Raw genomic sequence first — 11,896 nt, 5'->3', positions numbered from 1 at the left:
CCTGCCCCTCACCTATGCGGTCCAGGCGGTCCAGCGCAACAGTCTCAAAGGCCCTCCGCATCATGGGATATTCCTCCAGCACCTCATTAAAGTTGTCCACGCTCAGTGAGTAGAGGCGGCAATAAGTATCCGCCCTCACGCTGGCTGTGCGTCGGCCCCGGGTCAGCAAGCAGATCTCTGTGGGCACAGCAAGACTCCGGGTCGGTTAGGCACAGAATGTCCATGCCACCCAGAGCTGCCCGATTCTGACCTTGGTCCCCACTCACTCACAGTGAACTCACAAGGCTGTCTGCTAGGTTGTAGCCATGCTAAGTATCAGCCCCACCCCCACCGAATAGATGTCAAGCTGCTTCTATTGATGAGGCCAACCTCCCTCCAATGGACAGAGTGCTTGTGCCCACCCCATATTCCTATGCTGAAATCCCTACCTCAAGATGATCTAGTACTCTAGAGGTGGGACTCGGGGAGGTGATTCGTGCCCTTATAGAAGAGGCTAGAGAAGGGCAGATGTTCCAGCAGAATGGCACTTTTGGCCAAGTCCGATGATGTGAGTGGGGTACTCAGGACACACAAGGTGGAAGAGAGACTTGACTGCCCCAACTTGTCCCTAACCTCTACATGGGTGCCATGATTTATGGTGTGGGTGGGTATGAGTGGTGTGTGCAGACGCATGCATGCACACAAACATAATAGCAGAGGCCATGAAAACAACACATGTGCTCTTTCTACTATCTGAGACACAGCAATAAGGCAGTAGTCTATCAGTATGAGAACCCTCAATGGAACCCACCAGGCTAGCACCCTGGCCTGTGACTCCCGGCCTCCAGGGCTGAGAAACCAAGTCCTATAGTTTATAAGCCACTGGTCTTATACACTTTTTTTTTTACAGCAGGGCTCACACGCAGACACCCTATACTGGGCTTACAGATACCCATTTCCAGGCTGTGGTCACATAGGGCCCTCTGTGCTTATGATCTCGGCGTATCCTTCCATCTTAGCACCTAGTCACTCTCGCTCTCCTGGGGTCCCCTGGCTGTCTCACCTCCAAAATACGAGCCGTCAGCCAGCTTGGTTTCCTTGTTGCCCTTAGTGAGCACACTGACAACGCCATGCTGGATAAAGTACATCTTCTTGCCGATGGTGCCTTCTCGGATGATGTAATCCCCAGGCTGGAAGACCTCAAAGCGCAACTTGGTCAGCATGGACGTCACAAAATTGGGGTCTGCATTGGCAAACAGCGGCATGGAAGCCACCAGCTTTCGGCAGTTAAAGTTGATGATCTCCTGCTCCACGGAAGGCATGGGTCGGGACACAAAAAGGAACAGGTGAGGAAACAGTGCCAGCAAGGCCTGGGACCCACTCCCTCCCTGCCCAGGCTGTCTGCAGCTCACCTCTCGCAGCGGCTCGCTTAGCTCCCCCAGGATGCTTTCCTCATCAAACATCTTGCCCTGGTAGCGGTGTTCATAATAGTCATGGATGCGCTGCCGGGTGTCGGGCGGGAGCTTGTGGAAGGACATGTACTGCTCCACCTGTTTATACTGAGATGGGGGAGAGAGACAGGTGTCATCTCCAGGCACGCCATGCTGGTGACTAGAGGCATACACACCTGACGCTCTCTTGGCCAACTTTGGCTCAATGCAATGTAATCACACTGCACCCAAAATAATGGTCCTCATTCCCAGCTCTGTGGGATGATGGACATAGAGTGTTGGAAACTATAAAGATAAGTGAGAATAGGGACTCTCCACACACTAGGTACAGGGCTAATGACCAGGACAGTGATCAAATTTCCTCTAAATATCTGGTATTTCTATATCACTCTGGAGTCACCAACTCTAGAAGAGAGGGTGCCCACTCCCGCCAGGAGTGGCAATAGGCCCAGTGACAGGAAGTGCTGCAGTGGGCAGAGTATAGGAAATGGAGGTGAGAACAGCTGACCCTTCATAAGGTAGATAGGGCCTCAGCTGAGACGTGAGTCTTTTTTTTTTTTTTAATGGCAGCTCCAATTCAGAGGGGACACAGGTCTGGCAGGGCGGCAGCCTCCTGGCCAGCCCTTGTGATAGAGAAATCCTGCACATTTAGAGCTGTGTTTCAGCAAGCAGACGGAGGAGCACCAGGCCCGAGAGAGAAGGCTGCTGAAGTCGTCCAGGGGCACCAGACAGGTAAGACATTCTTTCCCTTAGGTAAACACTCAGAACAAAGCAAGGACATTTCTCGAAGAATTCACACGCAGCTCCACTCTGATTGCGGTGTAACAGGCCACAAAGCCATTTCTGCACAAATCCCTGCTCTGTATAGCACAGGCTGGGCCCGGATGCTGGCTTCAGATCCTGCCTGGGCCTGGATTGAACCCTGTCCTTTACGACCCGACTCTTACCTGTGCCCACTTACTGCTGCCTGGACGGCGCTTCCTACCACCCCCTCCACACCGGGGCAGTGCACCTCAGGACCACTGGCCTAGAATCCTCTCCCATTTCTCTTTTTGCCTCCTCCCAGCCTGCAGGCTCTCCTGAGGTTTTCTCTTAACATCACAGGACCTGGACCTCCACACCTGAGAGAATGCCTGTCAGTCATCCTTCCAGGGAACAGCAGCCAAGCCAGACAAGCAGCTAATGAATCAGCGGATCCTGAGGTCTACTATGTGTCAAACACTGTGGACAACAGAGCTGGATCCTGCCCTTGAGGAGCTACAGCCTGGCCAGGGGAAATGACCATCACTATAAACGTGTGTGTGTGTGTGTGTGTGTGTGTGTGTGTGTGTGTGTGTGTGTGTACATAGAAGAGCTGGCACGGAGTCTTACTATGAGGTGTAGGCTGGTCTGGCTTCATATAATCTGGTCTAAAAGTTCCTGTGAGGTTAAGGATAGCTTTGGAACTTCCGATCCCTTTGCCTCTACCTCCCTAGAGCTGGAGTTACAGGCATATGATACAGTTTATATGATACAGGGATCAAATCCGGGTCTCCATGCATGCTAGCATGCATGCACGCCAGGCAAACACTCTACCAACTGAGAGATATCAATCCTTGTTCTGCACAGAGAGAGGTGACAGTACTACACTCAGAGCTGTCAGAGAAGCTAAGGGAACCTCAGACTGCCTAAATCTAGGCCATAGTTCTCAGTCACTACAATCAAGACATGGCTATAGTGACCCCGAGAGAAGCTAAGCAGGGAAACAGGGGTTTCAAGTAGCCATGGGGCAGTGCCTTCAAACTTGGTTGATGGCTCCTAGCTAAGGTCTGTTAGTAAAATGAGCAGAGTGGAGGCTGGGTGTGGTGGGGGAAGCAGAGGGAAGGACCTGATTTTACACGTGGTGAAGGTGTGTGGTCCATGGGCCACCCAGGAAACACTGGAGCTGAGAATGGGACAGGCTGGTGATGGGCCTGCTCTCCCTGCAGACAGATGGCCATGAAGCACGTGAGTGTGGCATGGCAGGACCTAACACCTGGGAAGCCTCAACAGCATCAGAACACGTACGGTCCTGTGGTGACAGATGAGAAGCCCGGCGAGGCCAGAGATGTCCTGGGAGCCAGGTGAGAGGCCAAGGAGTGGGGACCCTGTTAGTTGCCGCCAAGTGTGGCTTGAAGACCTTACCAGATTTAGCAACAATGAGGGCACTGGTCCCTCTGAGTAAAGAGACAACTCAGCCCACCCCACCCCCACTAGAGCAGAGAGGAAGGAAGACTGTGCACCGAGCAGAAGGTTTTAGTCGGGGACTTGACAAGGTTCTCATCTAGAAAGAGCCTCCATTACAGTCCTGACAGTTGTGGGCCTGGGCACCCAGTGCTGGCCCTGTGAGCGTCCTGTTGCACATGTGCAATGAGCAGATCCTCCTGAGAAAGCCCTGGGTGGACACAACGCTCAGCCTACCTTCTCCTGGTACTGGCGCCGGGAGGAATCCAGAGATTGGATGAGGGCAGTGGCATGGCCGATGAACATGGCGTAGCAGGTGGCGCCCACAATCATGCTGAGCATGGTGAGCCAGACGTCAGACATGCCCACGGGTGCCTGCCGTCCATACCCAATGCACAGCATGTGGCTCATGGCCTTGAAGAGGGCGTAGGAATACTGCTTCCCCCCAGGAGTTATTCTGCAGACAGAGCACAGAAGGACGCATGGATGGGGATGGGTACAGTAAGCCTGGGCTGCTAACAGGGAAGGCCCTTCTTGCTAGCACCTACAAGATTCCTTGCCAGCCTTCAGGCACAGGGCTGAAGACCTTTGGTGATGGTCGGGGAAGCCGGCAACCCTTGGTGGCAGTGAACAAAACCTGGGCTTTCCTGTTCCAGTGGGGTGGGAGATGGAAGCAAGGGTCACCCAGGAAGTTGCATCAAGGGGGTGAGCCAGCTGGTCCTGGTCTGACCTCAGTGGCAGGGGGGGTGCAAGGCAAAATTCCCCTGGCTGGGTAGCATATGGCCCCAGGCTGAGCTACCCTGCTGTCTTTCCCTCACTAAGTAGCTTCATCCCCTATCCCTAAACAGCTGCCAAATGAAGCCCATTTCCCCACTGACCTCAATTATAAAGCTAGCCATGTTTTCCCTGGGGGGGGGATGGCTCTGTAGGAGCTAACATCACTGTCCTCATTTTGGGTGATCAGAAGTTGGGGCTTTTCCTGACACTCAAAACCCTGCCCTCATCTGCCTAAGGCTGTGGCCCCTGATTCTCCTGCCATTGCCCCTGAAGGTGGACTCTCCTGAGCACACAGTTCGTGGGTTGGAAGGAGAGAAATAGAGAGGGCGTCTCAGCTATTTTTGTCTCCAAAGCCAGTCAGTGTCTCAGGGAAGGCTCCTTGTGGGAACATTGGGCTCAGAAAGGCCATCTCTTGAATTTAGTGTATGTGTGGGCCTGTTACCATCACACACATAGAAGAAATGCCCCCATAAGAAGGGGCCACCAGATGAACCCTACCCCTGGCCCTTTTCCCCAGTGTCTCCACTCAGAAACCCAGGTGTTAGGGACAATGTAAGACCCACAGAGCCTGTGCCTGGGGCTCTAAGCATTTCTGCAGCATCTGGCCATTGAAGCATCTAGAAGATGCCAAACCAGACCTGTGCCAAGTTCAAGGTCACCATTCTGGCTAGAGCTGGGCTCATTTGTGGAGTCTGTGGTTCAGTCCAGACTAGGGTAGGGTGGGTAGGGATAGTCCCCAGGGGTGGAAGAGGTCTGAACCTTACCCTTGAGGATTGGGGCAGCCCCCAGCTGTCTCCGTCAGGGCTTCCGGCCTCACTGCTGAGCCTCTGGGAACAAGGGAAATTCAACCCGTATGGCTGATTCGCTTAGACTTAGCTCATCAAAAGGCTGTTTTGTAAAGGCCTGTTTGATACTGAAGATGCCTCAGGGTCTTTTTCACCTCTTGCAAAGCCACTTTTCACTCCCTGGGGCCTGGGGGATTTGCCTTCAGACCACGCCAGACTAGGAGGAGAGGCAGGGGATTCACCAGAGCCAGAGAACTACCCACAGGGAGTCCTTCTTGGGGACCCTTCCTATCTGTAGCCAGGGACTCTGTTTTATGGGAGTCCCACATCCGATTCTCTCACCCACTCACAATGTTAGGGAGGGTTACTCTCCACCCTGCCCACTCACCACGCTCACTGCACAGGTGGTTGAGAGGTAGGTCACTCAGCTCTGCCCTCAGAGCAGGAGGTAGCGGTGTGCAAGCTTGAGTCTGTGTGTGCTGCTAACAACACATTCATGGCCTTAGGTTTTCTCAGCTCAGCTTCTAGGCAGCATGGTTAGGGAGGCCGGAGCCATCAGCTCAGTTCTGTCACACTACCGCAACTCAGGGTAGCCCACATCTTAGTCTCCCTGGGTAAAGCCAGCCCAGCTGTTAAAGTGAATGACTGAAACTGAAAGTTAGCAGGTGACAGGAACCGTTCACAGCCAAGAGTTCTATGGGTGGCTTCTCGTACAAGGAGGGGAAGCTCAAACTGAAAAGAACAGAGATGCATGCCCTTCAGTACTGGGCCAGCATCTCAGGGTCCCACCCCCATGCTGGGATTCAGGAGTTGCACAGCCTCTCTACCCATCCCTGCTTCTGGAGAGGAGACTCCTAGCCCAGAGGGAGGCAGTGAAGCGAACTCACCACCATGTCGTTGATGGACACCCAGCAGTCATGGGGGAAGTCCTGCAGCATGGGCACCAGGAACTGCAGGCAGCCATCCCAATGGCACAGCAGGAGCATCATCCCGATGAGGTTCACGATGCGCACCACGGCACTGGCCAGGTCATAGGTCATGTGGAAGATCTGCAGAGGCAAGCCATTGCCAAGACAAGTCAGTGGCTAGAGTGTGTGTATGTGCAGGCTGGGGCTGGGGAGGGAAGATGATAAGCAGGACCCAGAAGAGGAAGGCTGGAGGGTACCATGGTGACGCTCCCGGCATCCGTGCAGATGCAGATAGTCTGCCGTGTGAGGTGCAGCTCTCCAGGACAAGAAGTGGGCAGAGAGGCCACCTCATCAGCTTGCTGAGGGCATGTGGACACCAGGGACAAGCCACCTAGCCTGAAGCATGCTTTGAAGCATGTTCTGGAGTCAGGCCCTAGACACGAGTCCTTCCTAAATCTGTTACTGGGATATCAGGGCCCAGCCTTGGGAGTGGCAGGGAGAACAGCATGGGTCTACAGGCTCCATGTTCAGGTAGGAGTTGATTCCAGGCCGAGCTCTGACACAATTCCTAGCTGTGCATCCTTGAGGAAGTCCCAGGACCTCTCTGATCATGTTTCCCCACATGGAAAATGGTGAGAAAAGTTCATGACTGAGTGGCTGTCAAAAGGATTAAATTATGCATATGAAGTACTTAGTACTGAGTATAGAAGTATTCAATAAATTACAAGTCATTGTGAGACAATGTAATTAATAATTAATCTTCATGATTAGTTCATATGCACTAGTAGTACTTGAATCATTTAGGACAGTGCCTCCACCCCAGCCCACTGCAGTCTGTCCATGTGTGGCTCTGTGTGCCAAGCTGCAGTGTGGCGGGTCTGGCCATAATGTGTGCATTTCCATAATGGGTCCCAGCTCTTCCTCCAAAGCTGCCATACACCAATGTACAGCAGAGACTTGGGCCTGTCAGGAATTCCCAAGGCTACAGGATGTAAGAGGATAGAGAGAGGTTATTGAAAGCCTAGGAAGTCTGCAGAGGGTCTCGCCTTGCCTGTAGCCCAGGGGAAGTCGGGGGCTCTCCAGTCATCCATCCCTAGTTCTAATCCCTCCATACTATCCCCAGAAAAATACATTCCTCCTGGATGAGTAGCTTTGGGACCAAATTACAAACCTGTAGTGCCACTTAAGACCCAAGCCCATTTCAGAAGGGGAGGCTTAGGTCTGGAGACAGCAAATATTTCAATTCTCAGTCTGAGGGCCCTAAGGCACTGGCAGTAGAGACAGTGACCATGGCAGGCAGGACAGCAGCCTCAAGAGTGTGTACTGAGCTGGGACCTGGCCCCAGTGTAGCACAAGGGAATTCCATAAACCACAGCTCTTCGTAGCTGAATTTGGGAGACAAATTGTTAAAGATTGCATGTTCTCTGGGCCCACTTAGAACCTACCATCACAATGTCCCGAGGAGCCAGGCTTAAAGCTAGAACGGTCAGAAAATCACACCAGGAGCTGGAGAGATGGCTTGGTTGGTAAAGCACTTACTGTTCGAGCATGAGGGCCTTAATTTGATCCCCAGAACACTAAAGTCAGGTGTGGCTGCACGTCCTTGTGATTGGGAGGGCAGAGACGTAGGATCCCTGGGGCTTACTGGCCAGCCAGCCTAGTGTACTTGGTGAGGTTCAGTCCAGTGAGAGACTTTGTCTCAATAACAAGGAAAATGATACCAAGGAATCTCACACACACACACACACACACACACACACACACACACACAGAGAGAGAGAGAGAGAGAGAGAGAGAGAGAGAGAGAGAGCATGGCTCAACTAGCGTCTCTCTTAGTCTGTCCCCTGGCAAGTGACTTCAGCCCATGGCCAAGCTACCTTCATGACATTCCTACAAACAGCCTCATGTGAGGAGGTCGAGGGCATGTACAAGCACAGGGCAGTACCCTTGGAGCACAGATCTCACAGGCTCTACAAGTTAGCTCTGAGCTGTTTAGACAGGGAATGCTAGCTTCCAATGCCACCCCCTCCCCCCCCCGCCCGCCCTCGTGCACCGTGTGTCTAGAAAGAATTTCAATGAGCCTCCAAGGTTCTTTCCTGTAGGCAGAGGTCCCTCTAGAGTGAGGGGCTAGTAGGACAGTCTCAGGGCTGTACCCTCAGAAGAATCCTTAACTGTCTACTACTCGGTGTCTCCAGGTAGCCACCGCATGTCAGTCAGTACACAAGAAAAGCCCCTTCCATGTGGGGGGGTCAAGGAGGAAGCTTGTCCCTGCCTCCCCAGGTTCAGAGTCAGTCACACATAGGAAAGGAGATTTGGCAGTAACAGAGGAGGCTGAGTGGAGCCCGAAGTGGGGCTTGACGGAGAGGCCAGAGGCTGTGGCCATCCACACAGTGCAGCTCCCACCCCTGGCTTATCAAGGAGCACAATTCCGTGGAGGATTTCTTAGCTATGGATTGTATTAGAGGGGGACCTCTCTAGCTATGCCCTGAGTGGCATCTCACTGTCTAAGGGACTCCACGTGGTGTGGCTGTGCTGTCCACAAGAGACTTCCAAAGGAGACTACAGTGCACCCCCCGACCTGGGAAAGCACAGTCTCCTTTTGTTCTCCCTTCAACCCCGGGGATGCCCTAATTTTTTGTTTGTTATGCCCAGAACACATGAATAGACAAGAGTGACAGATTGGCCTGTGTGCCCAGCTGTTTCCCTGTCTATCTGCACACGGACACATCCAAAACCTCTTCTTCCCTGGCTGCACAGGCAAGCAACATAAACAGGACCCTCAGGCTCCTCTTCCTGTGAAGACATCCCCCAAGTGTCTACCCCACTGCCACCAAGCAGGGACAATCTACACACTGCATGAGACCTCATTCCTCCAGACCATTCTCCACCAAGCAGCTAGATTTAGCTCTTCAAGATGAGCAATGCTTTTCATTGTTTTTTTTTTCCTGGTTTTGATTTTGATTTTGGTTTGAGTGACAGAAAATGAATTTGGATAAGTAGAGAGATGGGGAGGTGGAAAAATATGATCAAAATATATGAAAAATAAAAATTTAAAAATAAGCAGGATCACCTTTGACGTGAAGCTGTGCAGTGACCCCTATCAGTATTTCAGATCACACATCGCCTCCTGGCCACAGCTTCAGCATCCTGGGCCCCAGCTACCTCCTCGCCCCATCCCTCCACCCTGCCCACGGCCCTTTACCTCTGGCTCCAGTGGCCTCCCTCAGTGCCTTGAAGGCCCCAGCCAGCTCTTGCTAGGCCACAGGGATCCAGTGTTGCATCTGCCATCCCATCTGCCCATGCCCTTCTGGCTCCTCACCGTCCTGCCTTGTGGTGTCTACAGAAAGGTCTTCCATACTGCTGTGTGAAGTAACGAGTGGCCCTCCCTTCCTGCCTCCCCAGGACTTTTCCCTGGCTGACTTCCTCTATGGCATTCTCTCTATCTAAAAGGAGACTTACTAACTGGCACACAGCATGAGCCACGGTCCCCCCACCCACCCCAGCTTTTGTGTCTGTATTCCTCCATGGAATGAACAGGTAGGCATGCAAAACATCTGTTGGTTGCCTGCATGCATGCCTGTGTGCTTAAATGAATGAACAGATACCATATGGAAGCCAAAGGAAGCCTTAGGCCCTGGCTACAAAGTATCTCAGACTGTCACAGCCCACAGCCCCTGCCCTTTTCTACCGACCACTCTGACACGTTTCCCGCAGGCTCTTCTCTGAACCCCTGACATTTTGCTATGTCAGAGGGATGCATGAGGGAATGTCAGAGGACAACCTTCACCTTGCTGAGACAGGATTCTTGTTTCCTGCTGTTTACACCAGGTCAGCTGGCCTGTGTGCTCCCATGGACTCTTGGCCCCTCAGCTAGCTGTAGGAACACTGGAGTGACAAGCAAGAGCAGCCGGCTTTGCGTGGGTTCTGGGATCTGAACTCGGGTGCCCAGACTTGCTTTCAAGGGCTTTACCCCCTGAGCCATAGCCCAGCCCCACTCCCCTGTACTTTCTTCAGAACCAACCTTCTTCTAAGATCGAGCTTGTCCAGTGTTGCCTTTACCACAGGCTCAGAAGTCACTATGGCATGGGGCACGTGATGGGGTCTCGGAAAGTGAGAAGAGCTTCACGACAGGTGAAGGTGACAGTGATATGCAACCTAGCAGACGCAGCTCACCGGCAGCCTGCTGTGGCCTCTGCGGAGACAAGAATGGTGCTTTGTTTCCCAGGGGCACAGAGAGCCTGGGGCAGCAGCGCACGGTACTGAGTGATGGGTGTGGAGGTGACCAGTGGGGAAGTCTGTGACTGCAGAGCCAGCTGGACTCACATGGCCAAGTCTGAGCTGCCCGGTGAGAGCTGGACGGGGCAGAGGACACTCACCACACCTTTAACACCGGACAGCACCTGGTTGGTTGTCAAGGAGAGGCTGGCCATCGCTGGGAGAAGCTGTTCTCTGCTCGAGTCCCCACTGTGGGTTGGGGCCGCATGCCACCTGCCCGTCAGCTGTACTGGGCAAATGTTTGCCTTGCTCTTTAAATTTCATTAAAGCATCCTATTACAATGTTGGCCCTGACTAGGGGGTGGAACACTTTTCCTTCTAGGCTGCTGGAGACTCACCAGGCAGGTAGCATGTTAGCTCACCCTCTGCCTACCTGGCACTTTGGGAACCTGTGCCCACTCCTGTAGTTTTTCAGCTTTACTGGTAGAGCAGCATGTCTTCCATGTCTTAGCATGCCCTCTTGTCTGTGGAAGGGGCCACTAACTACCAGCTCCTACATGCAAAGCTACCTTGGGAAGTAGGTGAAATAATGGCCGAAGATGGCACACAGTAGGTACTCTACATATGTTGGTTCCTTTCCTTTCATCTCTTACCCTGCCCTTCAACAGAGCTACTTTCCTCGATGTAGCTCAGATCTCAGGCAATGGGGTCAGACTGCCATGGAGTTTCTACTAAGGCCTCTTCTTGGGAGCTGGTTGAGTTTTTCTAGACTCATTTTCTCCTTATGGAAATGAACAAGTTCCTCCTGGCATCTCAGGAACAATAATCCACATAAAGGATAAGCCAAGATCCGAGAGAGGCCAGTGCATGGGTGTCCTGGGCATGGCCTAGGGCTCTGAACTGACGGCCACACGGGGGCTGTGATGGCATCAGCAGGTAGGGTCAGCCCCAGTCATCCAGGGCCACTTCTCACAGATGCCAACCAATAGAGTCTGAGAGAGATGGAGAACCTGAGTCCCACAGGGAGAGGGGCTCATCAGAGGCTCCTGGGCCTGGCCTCCTACTCCTCATCCTGCCATTCCAGGTTTCTGAGCGAGAAGGCTTCTGGGATGGGTCTCTTGGCGTGCTGAGGCCTGCAGTAGAACATCCGAAGGGGGGGCAACCAAGGTTTCTAACAATAGCCTTCGTGCCTGCGACAAGCTCACACCTCAGAGGGAGGGGAGAGGCTGGCTGGAAGAGGCTCTGAGGGAGGCTGCTGACCTAGATCGTTAGGGACAGAGGAAGCTTGTGCCCAGCCTGATCACTATGCCCACCCTGCTACCGAGTCTAGGGAAAACTCCAGGGCAACTGGACTGGGCCTGCTGAGGGGCCAGGGAAGTCTGGGGGATCAGAGGACTCCAGGCTCAGCGGGGAGCCTTGGGCATGCTGACTCCTCAGCCCCACCCTGGAGCTTCCTTTTTCAGGGTCTGTCAGTCACAATCAGGCCCTCAGAGTCAGCTAACACCATTTTCACCACAAAAGACAGCCATGGCCTGAGCTCCTCAGCCTCAGAAAACACCAATGCATTCCTGGTTCCTGG

At 53.2% G+C, this 11,896-nt stretch overlaps 1 protein-coding gene across 1 annotated transcript in view; it reads right to left on the bottom strand.

Annotated features, from left to right (window-relative positions):
- Hcn4 (hyperpolarization activated cyclic nucleotide gated potassium channel 4) overlaps positions 1–11,896 on the bottom strand; it is a 40,564-nt gene that overhangs the window by 4,041 nt on the left and 24,627 nt on the right. Inside the window, 6 exon segments of the mRNA XM_005069627.4 lie at positions 13–177; positions 1,043–1,283; positions 1,392–1,538; positions 3,870–4,076; positions 4,078–4,089; positions 6,082–6,243. Of these exon segments, the coding sequence (XP_005069684.1) occupies positions 13–177; positions 1,043–1,283; positions 1,392–1,538; positions 3,870–4,076; positions 4,078–4,089; positions 6,082–6,243 (934 nt within the window).

The sequence above is a fragment of the Mesocricetus auratus genome, unplaced genomic scaffold, assembly GCF_017639785.1.
Source record: "Mesocricetus auratus isolate SY011 unplaced genomic scaffold, BCM_Maur_2.0 Super-Scaffold_100022, whole genome shotgun sequence".
NCBI lineage: Eukaryota > Metazoa > Chordata > Mammalia > Rodentia > Cricetidae > Mesocricetus > Mesocricetus auratus.
This window is presented reverse-complemented; position numbering and strand designations above follow the sequence as displayed.